Raw genomic sequence first — 17,248 nt, forward strand, 5'->3', positions numbered from 1 at the left:
GTATGGGTTCATTTTAATCTACGGTGTTGTTCTGATGGGGACTGATAAAATATCAGGCCAAAAAGTAAGGGAAAACAGCATTTCTTACCTCTTTCATGCTGTACAAACAGATCTGGGATCAGACCTGTGTCAAGAGTTACACAAAACATTCCCTGCTCAATAGGGAAGCCATTAAGTGCCCTGCTACCAACTAAAATATAAGGATTAGGGATATTTATTATTTTCTGCTAGTCAATTATCTGATGAGATTATATTGTTAAAACTATGCAAAGTAGAATAAAGTGCTTGTGTATGTAATACTGAAAGTTTGTATTTCTAGGTCCCCTCCATTCCTATACCATGTGTAATTCTTTCCATCTATTTAATAAAAAAGTGAAAGTTTTCTGAAAATAAATATTGTAGCCAACACCTGGTGAAAATGAGAAACATTTTGGCTGACAGCTGGTCCATTGGCAGAAAACAAAAAAAAAAAGTTCTGTTTTCTAGTACAGAGACTTGATTTGGGGGGAGACAAGCACTAACTGTGAAAAACTTAGTTTTATTGAAAATCCAATTGTTGAGTGGGTAATATTTTGATGGAAAATGGTGCTTAAAGAATTTTTTTTTAATAATTTCAAGGTCCATCATTCTCCTCCTTGGTTTTAAGGGACAGTTAGTGGAGGATGCTGAAGAGTCTTGAAGAAGGATCCCCAGGAAGCAGACATACTTGAGGCGTGAGATTTAAATTGTAGTTTATGACCTTATTGTTAGTTTGTGGTGTTAAAACAAATCCTTACATGGGAGGAGCTGAGTATGGCTGGCTTGCAGTGTGTCTGAGGGCAGGTTAGGTAAAGCACCTGCTCACAGGTGCTCACTCTTAATGCGAGTCAAAAACAGCTGGGGGAGGGATGGAAGGGATGTAGAGACTCTAATATTGTATCATTTAGATATTGGCTTGGTGTCTGATAGAGTGCCACATATCCAGGGGAAAATTAAGTCTAGTTAGCGCAGGTGAAAGCCATCTAATAACAGGCCTTTGAATATTAGCCCCCTTAAATCAAGATAGATAATAAAAAGTTTTATTCCAGGGAGGGGGGAGTCATACCTCTTGATTTCACAGACAGAGGTTTAGGATTTCTGCATCTTGGTTAGACAAGGGGTTATTTAGATCAGTGGCTTTCAGCCTTTCCAATTTGCACCCCCTAGCAATTTCCAGCAAGGTAGAAACCAACTGTATACTGAACTTAAACCAGTGGATGGTAGGCTTTGACACTGACATAGAACATACTGATTAAGAAAATGGATGACTTTCACCTGGGGTGCAATAGCCTTAATTTGAACAAGATGAGAGTGGGGCACAGGAGGAGGACTGGGACCGCACATGCTGCTGATGCCTAAAGGCAGAGGCTTTGGTGGTTGTACCTTGCCATGGCGTCTCCCTCCCAGCAACGGCGAAGGCCTGAATCCCTCTGGTCTGTAGAAAGGCGCTGCAGTGTCCTGTGTTATGGGTCCCTGTTGGTGAGAGCTGTGTATGACTACCAGCTGTAACTTTCATGACTAAATCAGGGGAAAGCCCCCCCTTCCCTCCCAGCCAGTACTCAGTACTGCAACACGGCTGAGATGAACCGTTCATGACTATCGCCCTTTCATTTTTACCTCAGGAATGGTTGGGAGGCCACCAGCTGCTGGGCACCCACAGGGCCTTGCCAGGCCAGGCTGCCCACAGGTGAAGGAAGCTGCAGCAGCTTCTGTGCCCCAAGCCTGGGGAGCCGCCATAATTACTGTGTGTCCCTCCCAGCCTATTTTTTCCCTGGCTGGGCTGGCCAGGAGGACACAACAGCATGAAGGACTGGACTGGAGTCTGGTCAGGCCACCTGCTGCTTGCCCCTCCATGGCAGGGGGCCTTCCATGTCAGGGCTCACTTGCCCTCCCAGCAGGTGCTCTTGCATCTCCGAGCCAGGCTTCCTCATCCCCTGTTGCCTGGAAAACTGTGAAACTCAACCCAGAAGGCTCTTCCCACCACAGAGCAGTGCAGACATGGCTGCCCCCTCCTCCCCAAGCCTCTCCTCAGGGAAGGCTGGAGCAGGGTGAGCTCTGCTTAGGGTGTCCGTGCTGTCAATTAAGGGCAAGAAGGGGAAAAAAAACGGTCAGTGTTGTGAGAGGGGATGGCCCTGACTATTTTATCCACCCAGTGGTTTAAATCCGTGCTGCATGGCTCTGCCTCCTGCCATGGAGAAGGCATTTGTCCCGTCACCGGCGAGGCTGGGGGACGTTGTCGAGCAGCAGCGGTCTGTGGCAGCCACGGCCGCTCGGCATTCAAGCCCTGTGTGCCGAAGGTTTGTTGCACGCCGACCGTTTGTTTAGGAAAAACAAATGAAAAACACAATTTAAAAGTGATTTGAAATGTGTATGTTGGTCCTATGCGCTGAATGAAAGAGGGCCCCTGAAAAGGAGGGAAGGAGTGTGCAGTCCAATAATTAGAGGCCTATTGTCATGCAGATGCAGAAGAGGGGCTGTGCACAGTGTCTGGGGTAACTGTAAATCTGGATTTTCCTGACATTCAGGGGACCGGCCTCACAGGCTAAAGGGTGTTCAGTTAACACAACTTGCCCTATATGTAATGGAAGAAATATTGTGGCGTGAGGGCTGAAGACAATGTTTTCCAAAGTGGGGGTTTTTTTGTGTGCGTTGATTCTTGGGACTGCACAAAAGGCCTCCCAACAGGGTCTGATGTTCAGAGGAGATAGCCCGGCTTCCTTAAGATTCAGCATCCTAAAGGCTCACTTTAATAACTTCTAAAAATTAATTGTATGAAGATACGAAACTTGCAGTATGGTGTACAGGCGCAGTGGTTTACCTCATTGTTTAGGTATCAAAATCTTCTGCACTTAATGCTTTCATCAGGGACAAAGTTGTTAAAATACCAAACTGTGTTTGATACAACAGTGTTTCCAAAAGAATACCCTTCTGGAGATGCTGATTGTGCTTCGCTCCAGCTTTCACCTAGGAATGTTTTATATGCTTTGCAAATCACCCTTTAATAGGAATTACTCTATACATACTTCTAAATTGTTTCAAAAGAACTAATGGGAGCTACGAAGAATCCAATATTTTAAGAGTTTTATTTTAATTATCTTTATTCATCTTTTATTCAAATTTTTGGAAAGTCAGCAAATCAGAGTTACCTTGGAAACAGTTAATGAGGAATACGATCAGAAACATTATCTGAAAAGGAATAAAGTGTATTATAGAATGTTTTTAATTTCAGTTTTTCTTGTTCAGAATTAATCTTTGTAAATTTATAAACATCTAGTATATATCATATGTTAGGATCACAATAGTGGGCGAACCCCATTAAATGCCTCATCTAATATAAAACTTGAGTATGGCAACTGTTCCCTTAAAGCAGGTGAAAGTGGTTTTATGTTCTGATATGCTGCTAGAGGTCTAAGAGTTGCTTTTTTTTTATATAAATTTATCCTTTCCAATGTCATTATTCCTATGCACCACTCTGGTCCTGCTATCAGTGATGTTTACATGGTTTATTGCCTTAAGCAGTATCTACAGATGGAACGTCATTTTTTACCTTTCCACAATTTAGCCAATATTTTGAGAAAGCTTTGGCACTTGAGAACTTTTTTTTATCAGATAATTCCTTACCATTTCATAAATGCCTGAGCAATTCCCACTGAAATTACATAGTATTTTTTTGTTTCTTAACAGATGAGGAAAAAGAAAATAATAGAGCATCGAAACCACACTCAACTCCAGCTACACTGCAATGGTAAGATGCCTTTTTTAAAAAAATCAAGAAGGCTTGTTACTGTTTTTTCTTATACTTTTTCCAGCTGAAGTGAATAGAGGTCTTGGACATCTTATACAGTTCTAAAGATACTTTCACTGTATGTGTTTAATCTGCTCATTAGTATCCTGTACAGCAATTCTCAACAAATGTCTTACTCTTACAGGATTTGTTTGAACCTAGGAAATCTCTGATATAGTTTAGAAGATCTACTTGGCATATTTGTTTGCCGCCTTGCCAGTTGGTGATTTGTGGTTTGTCATCATTGTTATATTTATAACAAAAAGAAAACTACTACTGAGAATTTTTTTCAAGACTCACATTTGTTTCAGTGTATGATGAAGCCTACCTTTACTGACTGTTTTACTGAAGTGAGATCTCTGTAATTTAATGTAGAAGACAACAAAAGAAGAGAGTGAGTTTGAGATTTGCTTAATTTGTCAAAATCCCCTTGCAAATTTAGTGAGGGGAAAAAAGGAAAGGTAATTAGGAAGAAAGAAAGAAAGGATGGGGAGAGGAAATTTGTGAGTTAGTCTACTGCACTATGAAAAATGAACAAGTGCTGTTCACTGTGATTTAAAGCGGTATTTTAGGCTGCATGTTCTGTAATGTTACTTATCTTTTGACATCCCTTTCTATAGGTTATCTCCTAGACTTTGTTGACTTTCCCTTAATTTAGGTTTTTAATTCTGGTTTAGCTTGCTTAATACTGTAAGTGATCGAGCATCTTTCAGGAGGTTCCTTGTATCTGGCAGAACAGAGCTCTGTCACAGAGAAGCCTCTGAGCACGCTTATCTGGAAACCCATACTCCTTACCTTGTTTTAAGTCTTTTAAAGAAAGGCCCTTACTTCACCTGTAAGTAATTCTCATAGTTTTCTGGATGAAAAGATAAGGTTACCGGCAAAAAATGTGGGGGTTTTAGTAAAATGTTAGAAAAATAATTTTTCTGCTTCTGTCAGTCTCTTGAGAGATCTAACTGAACAAACAGCAAAGAATAATTCATTCAGTGAATTTTACTCTTTTTCTCTGAAATTCTATGATTCTGTGAAATATGCATAGAGATGTGGATTGTTTCCTCTATATTTGCTTTCTAAAGCTGATCAGTTAAATTTTGGATTTAAAAACCCCTAAGACCTGTGAGTTGATTTAGAATAGGTTGCTGCAAGTAGTCAGTGTTCTGCCTTGCAGAAACTTGCAGACACTTCCAGTGCAAACCTTGAGATGTGCAAATATAAATAAAGGCATTTAGTTCTGAACTATTGCTTCTTTGTACCTATTTATATCACAGAAGTGCTGTTTTTCAGAAGTTCAAGAAAAGTGAATAAAGGGAGTGACTACAGACAGCGAGAAAAATTATTAAAATAATACTGAAATTTCATAGATGTATCATTATTTTCCATTATTCACACAATTCTTCAACTCCACACAACTTCAACACAGTTCAAACAGGATAACAAAGAAATATCTAGCTAAAATAAAACAGCAGGTGGGGTTTACCAGTCCCAAATTCAGAACAGTGCTTATTTTGCAATAGAGTCAGTTAAGAGTCTTTTCCACAGGAGCAAATAACGTAGTAGCCGAGAAGTCAGAGCTAATTAGAACATGCCAGTGATACTGTTCCCAACAGAAAACATGCAAATACTGTAAACAGTCTTTTGCCAAATACTTTCAAGCTTCCTCGGTCATAAAGGTTAGTAAATCCCTAAACTCCTGGGATATTGAGCCCTGCTGGAATGCACTGTGCACGCTAATGCTCATTCAGCAGTGTTTGCAATAGAATACTAGAATTTTGATTCTGAAAAGGCTGCTTACATCATCTTCCCTTCCCCCTTTCTAGTGTACTGGCTTACTACCTGTCGTGTTATTTTTCTTACATGTTTAGGTAGGTCAGACATTCTCCCTTTTGAGTCTTTTGGAGCATCTGCAATTTCCTCCATTCAATTTTCCTCCCCAAAATACAAGAGGGAACAGAAAGCAATGAAGTTTTCAAGTTTAATTTCTTTAGCTGGCATCAGACTGCATTATATGATTGACTCATTTGTTAATAGATCTGTAGCTAAAAGTTTCCCAGCTTAGTAGCCATACTATAGAACAGTTTTCTGGTGGTTTGCATATGCTTTTCAGCCTATGTACTGCAGCTTTGAATTGGTATTTCCTGGAAAACCGTGCTACTGGGTTTGATACACTAAATAAAGTTACAAGCTCAAAAGTTGTGGTAAAATTGCTAAAGTAGTAAGCTTGCTGTGTGTGAAGATGTCGAGTTTCCACTGTTCTGGAAAATCAGACCCATTAGCATCAGGTTATTTGTACTGTGGTGGCACCTAGCAACCCATGGATCAGTAAATTATTGTGGTCAGCACTGTACAAACGCTGTACTGAGTGCTTCCTGTAGGTTTAGCTTTACATGTTTGACAGTTTTGCCTGCTCGGGCCTCAGACCAAGTTTTTGCACAGTCAGGAAAGACAAAAGACTAAATTTACCTGAATATGCCTTGGGTAAGCACGTGTCCTAACCTCTTACAGGAATCTCTGGGCCAGATTCAAGAGGTGGAATGGTGGGGTAAATTATTGACCAGATTTCAGGATACAGTACCAAACTTGCCTTGTTCTGGCAAATAGAAGCACCACAATTGTCTGCAGCATCTGGTGTCTGCCAAGTTTAACCTGGTCATGTTTTTACTGTTAGATGCTACTATCATTTACAGCTGATGAAGGCATTGGAGTGTTGGAGAACAGAAACAGAGGAAATGTCAGTAGCAAGGAAAAAGATGAGGAAGAAAGTAGTAGAGAAAGTGAAGCAAGACATAAGGGAAATATGTAAATTTTGTCACATGGTTCATATTGCCATCGACTTTATTAGCTATTCCTTGTCTGGCATCTTGCTGAAAAGAGCAAACAACATCAATCCTACAGGGATCTATCCTTAATGCTTACGCTTCTCCAAAGGCGATGTACGTTGAACACTATAAATGAGGAGGAGGAAGAAGTAGCTGAAGATGCCAAGAAGCATGTCTGGTTGACTGTCAGCCTGGCTAAATATCCTTTTCCTGGAAACAGGAATGATGTTTTTGTTTTGTTTCGTTGATGACACGAAATGAAGTAAAAGGCCTGGTAAATGTAGCATTACTGCCAAAAACATCATAATTGGGGAAACTACATGAGCTTGAATTTAACCATTAAGGCATGAATGTGTTCATTATCATCTGTAAAGCTATAGCTTGCTAAACATTCGGCTGTAAAACATTCATGATTATTTCACTGGTGAACTGGTTGACCAAACTGTAAGTGTGAAACTTAATTTTACGTCAGTTTGGGGGGGGTGTGTGCGCGCACATGTGTGTGTCTACTTCTCCAAACACAGACTTATTCAAAGCACGGACAGCCTAATTCCATGCAGTTTGGTGGCTTACAGTGTAGGTGCTCCGAATAATAACAGTATTGTGAAGCTGAAGTCAACAAAACTGTTCTATTTTCTGCAACATTTGTAAAAAGAAGTAAAAAAAAAAAAAGTAAGGTAAAGCATTGCTAGGTAATAGATTCTCCCTAGATTAGTAGTTTCTCAGAAATTGTTATAATGCATCAAAATTAATCTGTTCTAGAATCCTTTATGTGATTAGCAATGGTAACACCACAGCTGCTCTGTTGCCTTCATATCTAAAAACAAGCCTAACAACGCTACAGACCTGACTGCTATAGAATAATTTCATTTAATCTAGAAGCATATAAGTGTATGAAGGAGGAAACAGTAACAGGGACAGATAAAATTGTCATTCCTGTGGAAGGATTAGGGGTTTTATTGCTATACTGTAGTGGTACAAAAGGTCTCATTGTGAACTACTGGATTTCACATGGCTTTATTAGGACATTTAAAATGTTATATATATATTATTTCTGATAGTGATTTGTTAGGTAGAAGATTGAGTTCATTATCTTTCTACAATACTGTAGAATGAAGCTGAATTCAAAATATGATAAAGTTGTTAAATAAAAGACAGGAAAATAAAAGAAGTGGAGCAAGATGGGTTTTTGATCATTAAAAAAAAGTTCAGGTATAATGGAGCATTGTTCAGTGTCAGACTAATGACTCTCTGTGAAAGAGAGGAGAAAAAGAGAAAAATTCATCAGATATGAACAGAAATAATTAACTGCTTTTCTTTCTGTCCTGTCTTGGTCATGGAAGCTGACATTCCAATTAGCAGCTATAGTATACAAACGAACTCTCCAGGTTTTGAAAGGAGGTTTTGTTAGAGAGCTATGAATTTGAGGAAAGATGCCGTGATGATATTTCTGTAGAAACCAAGGAAGAAAAGATGTTGCCCATACAAACTGATTCCATTCATCTAGCCGGATCTCTTATTAAAATAGTTTGCAGTCACAAATGATCATGATAACTGAAATGGAAGGTAGGTAGGTCCTGAAAAAGGCAATAAAGGATAGAAACTAGATATTTGGAAGGTGTTCTACAGCTATTGAATGGCAGGGGGTTATTTACTGTAAAATTGGAGTTTTTTGAGAAAATGTATTAATTTTCTGATATGTTTAAGAGGAAGTTGCACCTACCTTCTTTTTCTAGCTAGCAGGGCAGACAAGCACACATGTAACTATATGCATATGAGTGACACCATGGTTGACAAGATTAATTATGGTTTAAAGTTAAGTGTGTATGTAAATAGCTCTTGAACTTTGTTGGATCAGCAATTGTAAAAATGTCATTTCAAAGGAATGTTAATTCTAATCTATAGACTTGTAATGAGCCCAGTTTCAGATTTTGAAGATGAAGCATATGCCTATTCATATATTTGATGTATAATTTAAAATTTTATAGTTGTGTGTTTGCATGTGTAAATGAATAATAATAATTTCTACAAGGCAGAGGAGGATGTTATTTCACTATTCTATTCAGCACTGTATTCAGATCATGGACTCTTTTTTCACTTTGTCCATCAGCAATAGCAAGAAAATATTATACAGGTAGGATTTTGTGCACACTCTTGAGTATTTGCAAATAACTTGCTTTAGCTGCCTCTGCTTCCTCAAGGTACAGAATATTGCAGCTGGACAGGAGTGAAAAGACTGTCATGAACTAAAGGTGACCTGTCCTGTAAATAAAGAGAGAATGCTTCCCCTCAATGAATGTTTTTTTGTTTTGTAGTTGTACTTATATTTGTTTACTGCAGGACGCTTTTAGGGTATAACAGACTACTAGTATATTTTTTTCCTAAAAATAGCACTTTGGAGCATGGTCAAAACCCAATATACCTTTGTGTTAATCTCTACTTGCCTGAGAACTCACAGCCCATGTTTTTGATAGCAAGTGTAAACCAAATGAAGCAAGTAAGTGTTATGGAAGTGAATTGGAAGGAGCACTTAAGAAGAAAGCAGAGAAAATTTAGTAGAGAAGCAAAAGTCAGAATGTTTGGTCTTAAAGATGCAGCTTTGCACACTGTTTACCGTGCAGGACATCCAACATACTTGCAGTTCTCTCTGTTTGATATTTGCTTTTTAAGGCTAGAGGAGAACTATGAGATTGCAGAAGGTGTTTGCATTCCTCGAAGTGCTCTCTACATGCATTACTTGGACTTCTGTGAGAAAAATGACACGCAACCTGTTAATGCCGCCAGCTTTGGGAAGGTAAGTCTAAACAGCAGTATGATGCCTTGAGCTCTCACTTGGTTCAGGTGAATTTGGATTATTGAAAAGAATTAAATCATCATTTACCATTAGAGATAGAGGTATGTGAATGGAATCTCTTATGTATTCAAGTTATTGGACAAAGGCTAAGATTTTAAGTGTTTTGATGGTTGGAATAATTGCTGATTGTGACTAAGCTCCAGAATACACAAATTTTTTTGATGACTTCCATCCCCAGCCTAGCTGACAGTGACATGATATACAATATTGGCAGCTTGGAGGTCGAATACAAGCCAGTGTAAACACATCTGCATTGTGACCTGCACTGCTTTAACAAATATATATATATATTTTTTTTTTAAATAGAAGGGTAAAATATCAATCATTTAATTCTGGACCCTGTCTATGCCATTCTTGTAAGCATGATACAGAGATTCCTGAATCAAACGGTATCAGCCCAGGCTGGCAAATTCACATAGTGGAGTTCAATGCCACCAGATGTGAAAGTCCAGAAAGCATCTAACAGCATTTGTGTGGCACTGCAGGTACAGGCTGCCAGGTTATCTTTATACTGTGATTCCTTGTGCCTCCACTTTCCAGCCCAGCTCTTGTAAGAGTCACTGTGGTTAACTCCAGACTCACAGTGGAGATGCACTCACAGATACAGCTATGCGTTGTCCAGATGTGAGCAGTAAAGCTCTTATACTATACATCACTAGCAGATGTTAATGGCTGGCTAGGATGTTACATAAAGTTCTTATTTTGGATTTGCTGGTCAGGTGATGTTTTCCTCTCAGTGAAAACAAGGATGACTTTTTTTTTTTTTTTTAATTTAAAACTGAAATTTTACTCTAGAATGTGTCCCAGCCTTTAAAACTCGTAGGCTGTGAAAAAAACAAAGTGTAGAGTTTGCCACCGTTTTTGAAATGCTTGCAAGCATGAATCTGAAGCTGATTGTCCTGCAAGCTATTCTCTTCTAGTGTTTGCAACATTTATTCTATAGAAATGCTGGGTATTCAAAGAAGGAAAAATGTTCCTAGGGTAAGTGCCTGTGTAAAGAGTAGGTGAAGGAGAAGAATGTATTTAATGAGGTGTCATTTTCTATAGTGCATCTTTATGTAGGCAGCTTAGCAAGGCAACTAAAATGTACCATGTTGTAACATTACTATGTTTGTTGTGTCTTAAAGACCTGCATAACTCAGTTGATTCTGTTGGGTTTCTGTTTAAACACACTGTGTAAGTGTGAATGAAATCGTTTGTTCTATATGTTATTGCTACCAAGTGGTAAGTATAGCGGCAACATGTAATTTCGGAATAGAACAAGAAACAGATGTCATGCAGGCTAACACATTTGGAAAGTGGGTAAAATTTACATGATGCTACTTTTGCTGCTACTGAAAAATTCTATAAATTGTAAGGTGTAAATACTCTGAAATTATTTCATTGGAACAAAATTTACCAGGGACTTCACTGATTTTCAGTATGCAGCAGTCTTTTTACACTATATATTACTCCATCCTCCTTCTTCCCTGCCCCTCGTACCCACACACACCTGTTCATCAGTAGGAGTACTTTGACCTAGCAGGACAGGTACAGTGTCTTCGATCCCAAAATCATGCCATTCCAGTGTGTTTTTCATGTGCTGTGTTCCAAATGTTTTCCACTTGATTGCAATAAAGTTCTGAAGCAGTGATGCATAAAATTTGTTTCTGCTTTTTGTGGAGATGTCATACAGAATCGTCCTAGTACTGTCCAAAACTAGTGCTTTGTGTGGCCATCACTTTTGGATCTGGAAACTGAGACTTCTGCACAGGTGTGTCCAGGAACCTCAGACAACACTGGCACAAATATTGAAGTGAAACAGGCTCCTGTATCTGTAGAACCTGGAGCAGACCCCAGTGATTCTGTCCAACCTATTATTGCCAAGAAAATGTACTGCACAGTCATGAAGATCTGCCAGGCAGACACCCACTTCATTCAATCAATAGCTTGCAGTCAGCTTGTCCTTAGGAGCAGGCACATGGACAAAGTTTTAGCCCACACGCTTGTTATCGTAGGACTTAAATACCTTATTGGCAGTATGTGTTGCATAAATGCCTTGGAGGCAGTGCAGTGAAATAGGTGCTATTTGAGGGCTTCCACACTTAGCTGCTGAAACAAGAGACCCCAGACATGTTTGTCCTTGTTGGGAATCATCAAGAGCCCTGCAGCTGTCATCTCCTCCAGAGAAAGGAGTTAGTTGTTCTGTGAAATTGTAGACAGTTCGCCTTTCAATAGACCACATTGAATTTATGATTCATCTTTGAACTTTAGCTCTGTGGGCAATGTTAAACATTTAGGCTTTTTCTTTAACAGACTGGTAGTTTTTGGAAAGAGACATGGAGTTCAGCACTTTAAAACAATCTGTAATAAGTAACATCCTAATATATTGTTACATACTCAGTTACATCTCAATTAACAGAACAGTGTTGATTTCACTTTTAAAGATACTACTGGAGACATGAAACTTGCCTGAAAGTGATCTCTCCAGATTAAGGTTTTGTAGACAACACTTCAGCCCATGTGTACTTCTTAAGCCCGATGTAAGTCGAATGTATCCACAACAGAGCATGGCAGGGAGAACAGAGAAGTTGTTCATGAACAGCTGAACTAATGGATCTTGTTTCCTACCATCTCCTATGTTCACTAAATCCATAGCCTTACCTAAATCTTATGTAATATCCCCATGTTTCCCTGCAGTATGTTCAGTTATTTCCAGGTCCCGGTCACTACATCAAGGTCTTGCTTCTTTCAGTTTTCTCACATCTGTTGCACCTTCTTTCTACATTATTTTTAGATTCCCTTATGTCTGTCTGTTTGCCTGTTTCTCTTTCTCTCCTCACCCCATGCCGACAGCTGGGCAAGACGCAGCACATGGGGTCGCTGGTTCAGAGCAACAGAAGTGTTGACTGGTTGCCTCATACTCATGGTTGCCCAGTCAGGCAGTGCCAAATGGCTCAACTAAAGCCTGAGCTTTCTTCCCTGTCTTGTCCTCAGCATTAACATCAATATGTTCTCCCCACTCCCCAGCCAGTGTTTTCTATTAAGCTTCTAGGACATGGAGCGGACCTCAGCCATTTGGTAATATTGGATTAGCGAAACAAAAATTGGTCTGGGGGTGGGGAGATTAACAGAGAGACAGTAATATCTCATAGACTGCTTCCTGAGGAAACCAGGTTAATAGCAAAAAAAGTAACAAGAAGAGGAAAGAACAGAATTACTGTATAAATAAACACCTTTTAAAAGTAACCTATACTCCTAAGCCACTTAAATTACATATAAAATAAGGAAGACTCTAATATGGTTATTAATGTGATATATTCTTATATGACAAAGGTAGCTGTAGCTTTAATATGTTAGCCAAGATTTTAGTGCTTTACTCACCCAATTAATATGTGAAAATTACAGGCAGTTTGGTCTGTACTAGCATTTGCTAGTCTGCTAATAGCTATGCTACCTAGTCTGTCATTACTGAACTTTTTCCTGCCTGCAAAAGGCAGGACCAAGCACTCTTTTACCCATATACTTTAAGTAACACTGACTAGGGAGGGCCATGTATTTGCTGGTTACAGCTCAGCATCAGCAAGTGGAGACTCCAGTGTTAAACTTCGGCTCTTACTGTAGGCAGCAAAGCATATTATATTCAATGGAATCATGATTTCACCCAGAAGTGAAGCAGAATCGGTAAAAATGTTCCATGCAACTAGTGAGAAGACAGGGAAGTACAGTGAGGAAGGGCAGGTATGTCACTGAGTTATTAAGAGTAAAATATCGCATATGAGAAAAAGCTTTCTCACGGTGAAGATGGTTAGACTGTGGATTAGTCTTCAAGCAAAAGGAGTGAAAGCCCTGTTGCTGAAGTCACTTAAAAAAGGTGGCAACCTTGTGCCCCTCAGCCCTGTGCTGCAAGCGCGTTGGGCTCTGCTCTGGGACCCTGTGGACTCGGAGAGCAGCTTAAGGTGTTTCCCACTGGAAGTTCTGCCGCCGCCTGCAGCAGGGAGGGCTGAGCAGATGTATGTTTTATTCTGAGCGACATGTTAACATAAAATGCCAGTGATAATTAATACACTGAGCTAGGAGTTATAGTGGATGAAGGCTCTGACTCATTCTCACGGGGTTTAGTTGCAAAAGGTAAATCATTCTGAATTGGGGCCTTCACTGAGTCAAATAAAAAGCAGGAATGTTTTGAGCATTTCCAAGCCCCTCAGTAGTTATTGCATATGGATGGGTGCCATAAGGCCTGTTGGTTCTCTCCTAGCTGTAGCATGTCACCCAGCTGTTCAGCTGGGTTGGCAGGTCTTTGAGATTATCTTTTGCTTTTATTTCCAACACTGATTTTTGTTCTTGTTTCTTTTGTGATGCTGTATAAACGTAATTTTCTTAATCAAGTCCCTTGAAGATGTACTCTTCCTCCTCTGCACCAGTTTCCCCTGTCCTCCATGTCCTCAGTTCACTGCTTTAAATTTACTGTGCAGTGCTAAGTCATCTCCTGGACCCTGCCATATCTCTCATACAGAACCCTTGGTTTCTTGTGGTGCAGCCTCTTTTGCATCCTCATGAAGTGTTCTTCCCACAACTCCCATATGCCCCCTGGAGGTTAAATACTTTCCTCTTGTTTATCTTTTTTTTCTTTTGGTGCTTTCCTGCCATGTCTTTTGACAAGCAATAATAAGTTAATATTTGAGAAGGAAAACGAAGGATGCTGACACTTTGCAGGGTGGTTTTCCCCCAGCCTGAGGTCCCTTTACATCGCTCTGGCAGCATAGAGAGGTTTAACATGGATGCATGCTCACACAAATTTTAAAGCCTCTTTGTTGTTCCCTGACTGGCTTTGCTTAAGTGAAAATTAGATTCCAATAAATTTATTTCACTAAATAAAGAAGGGTGAAGTCCACAACAGATTTGTAATATTGGTTAGGAAAGAGATCTTTTACATTTTTGACCAATATTTCCACCCCATTTCCAAAAAATGGGCTGAGGCACAGTTATACCAGCAGAAAAGTGCTTTTTTTTCCAATAGTTTGCTTTGCTCCAGGGAGGTACAAGCTGTACCAGCCAGAGTCCTCTTTTATCACTATGCACTGTCTCTATGCCCAGAAGTTTTGCCAGCAGGACTGCTCCTCCAAGCATGATTAGCATAAATAGGATTTGCAGTTTCATGCTATTGTACTATATATATTTAATGTTTAAAAAGGACAGACAATTAGCCTTATTGAAACCTCTTTGATAATGACATTGTGATGTGACTGCATTCTGATTTGTCTTTGTATTGAAATTCACACATCTGGAAATTGCCTGCTGTGCATAAGGAGATACTTTTCCTGAAGATGCATTGTTTTTTCCTTTATTCTCAATTTACTCCTAAGTAGCCTCAATAGTAACTGGTATAGCAAAGCCAAATTTACGCTTCGTGCTTTCTTCTGATAGACTAAAACAGCACTTGCTTTGTTATGAAAAATTACTACATATGGAATAGTTTTTTATTAGGCTTTTTTTTTTCCTAGTCAATATAGAAAAGAAAAATAGAACTGGGGAAAAAATCAATCCAAAGCTGAAGGATGTGGTTTCTGTTATTGCATTGAAGAACTGTATCAGTGTGTCAGTGCTGTCTGAGCAGTCCCTGCTTTTCCTTCATCCCTTTTTAACAGCTAAGGTTCCTGACTGAAGGACAGTTAACACCAGTATGACTTTTCTTCCCGATTCAGAATCTTCTAGGCCAAGCTCCTCTGAGGTGGCCATAATAACACAAGTACTGCAGAAGCAAGCAGTCATGCTGGTGTGGGGAACAGGGGTCCTACAGTGTAGTTGGAAAGGTCTTTTCCCCCTTGGCTCTGCTTCACTGATCCCTTGTATTACTGCAGGTTGCTGACTATTGCCTTTTTCTCCTTGAGCTTGGGGAGTAAGAAAACCAGCAAGGACACCTCGGTTTCTTTCGAGTGACTTTTCCTTTCCCAAAGATTTGCCCTCTAGCAAAGGGATTTTTACTGGCTTTGCCAGTTCAAGCATCTGGCTTCTAGTTAGGTCTTCAGCATGAAGTAGAGTGGCCTCTGGGCTGCTTTACCTCATGCCTTGTCAACACGTCCCAGAGGCTGTTCTTACAGCACAGGGTCTGCCAGAGTGCAGGGATCCTGGCGCTCAGCCTTTTCCCACAGATATGCTGGGTGACGGCAGTAAGCATGCTGGCACCAGTACAGAGCAGGGTGAGTTGTGCAGGGTTTTAGATCTGCTTGGCTTCAGCAAGTCAGCACCGAAAGTGGCTGCAGCTCAGCTAAGCATCTGAGTCAGAGCATTCGATGTTTGTAGCTTTTTTGGGATGCAGTAATCTGTTTGATCGTGCCTTAGGTTGAATAACATCTGGCCAGAGGAGCTACTGAAGGAGGATATTGTTGTACATAGATGAATTTGAGGAGAGGTCTCACAAGCTTCACTAAAGGGCCCAGTTCAGTTGGAGTTCCCCATGGAGTCTAATCTCCATAGCAGGCAAAATTGGGCACAGGCATTAGAGAAGGTGCCAACAGGCTTTTCTGACTTGCTTTGCAGTATCAGTTGAGATGTATCAGTGCTAGAAACAAGATCTTATCCTACAGCTAGACCATACCCTGTTCCACAAAATGATGAAAGTGGGTGGAGAGAAATGGGAAGGTTATTGAATCTAAACAGACAAGAGATCTGCGGTCAAAAATACTGGACCTGTACACTACAGTCTTTTCTCCTGGGCCATGCAAGTAAGCGAGCAAGGATTAGAGAGGGTATAGACACAGTCACACCTCTCCTTTTCTTTGCACAGTTTGGTGGATTTGGGGGACAGGAATGATATTTTGAAATGGACTAATTTGATTATGCTCTTTCCTATCAGTGGGTGTTTCTTAGGGCAAAGCTTTCTTGACCTTTTCCTCCAGGTAATATGGTGTTAAGCCAGCCTCCAGCCATATTTGAGCCAAAAGGTACCTGTTAACACAGGTGTTAATAATAACAGACTGTCTCAGTGCAGTGCTTTTCAAAAGCACTGAAACAGATCAGGAAACCCCAGAATGATCCAGCTGGAGCAGTACAAGACCAAAGATGAATGAGCCTAAAAATCATACGCTTACCATATAAGATTAAGGATATTGGCACTGTTTGTGTTTCACAGCAGTGAGAATAAGGAAAGCATAGCTGTGTGGGAGTATAGTTATATTTGGCATCACTTGTTTTTTTTCCTGTTGCCGTGGCAAAGAAGTTTGAAACACTACAATAGAATTTGGTAAATAAACACAAATCTTCTGTACCTGACTTAATAAAAGAAAAGCATGCCCTCTAGATATGGGACGTGACACTTGAATTGAGATAAGTAGAGCCAGGCCCTGTTATGAAGAATTGTTAACAGAGGAAAGAGAATTTATTCCACTGTATTTAGAATCTCTCTAGAACCTACCAGAGCTACAGAGCCTGGAGCCTGAAATCCGTTTCTCATTCTGGCAGACTGCAAATACCGGGTTGCTGTGAGCGGCTGCGTGGTGCTTGGTTGCTGACTGGGGTTAAACCATGACAGTTGCAACTTAATTTTATTTTATTTCATTACTCTTGGAAGTTCTAGAAGCACAGCTAGAATTATTTAAAATAGAAAGGAACAGGAGTCATGAATAACAACATCCCTCTAAATCAGATGCACTAACAAAATGAACATGCCTTTTGAAAAGTAACAATTTAAATAATTCCAGGAAAAAGACTTATAAAAGTCATCCTCTGCCTATTGGCCCCAGAGCAAAATTTAATATTTTGACATGGGGAGGGAGAAGAAAATTACTTCAGAAATTT

The 17,248-nt window shown here is 39.9% G+C and overlaps 1 protein-coding gene across 1 annotated transcript in view; it reads left to right on the forward strand.

Annotated features, from left to right (window-relative positions):
* The window catches only part of RFX4 (regulatory factor X4), a 98,402-nt gene that overhangs the window by 24,412 nt on the left and 56,742 nt on the right, over positions 1 to 17,248 (forward strand). Inside the window, exons 3-4 of the mRNA XM_052790884.1 lie at positions 3,703 to 3,763; positions 9,289 to 9,412. Of these exons, the coding sequence (XP_052646844.1) occupies positions 3,703 to 3,763; positions 9,289 to 9,412 (185 nt within the window). The remainder of the gene's footprint in view (positions 1 to 3,702; positions 3,764 to 9,288; positions 9,413 to 17,248) is intronic.

Source organism: Harpia harpyja, chromosome 6 (genome assembly GCF_026419915.1).
Source record: "Harpia harpyja isolate bHarHar1 chromosome 6, bHarHar1 primary haplotype, whole genome shotgun sequence".
Classification (NCBI taxonomy): domain Eukaryota; kingdom Metazoa; phylum Chordata; class Aves; order Accipitriformes; family Accipitridae; genus Harpia; species Harpia harpyja.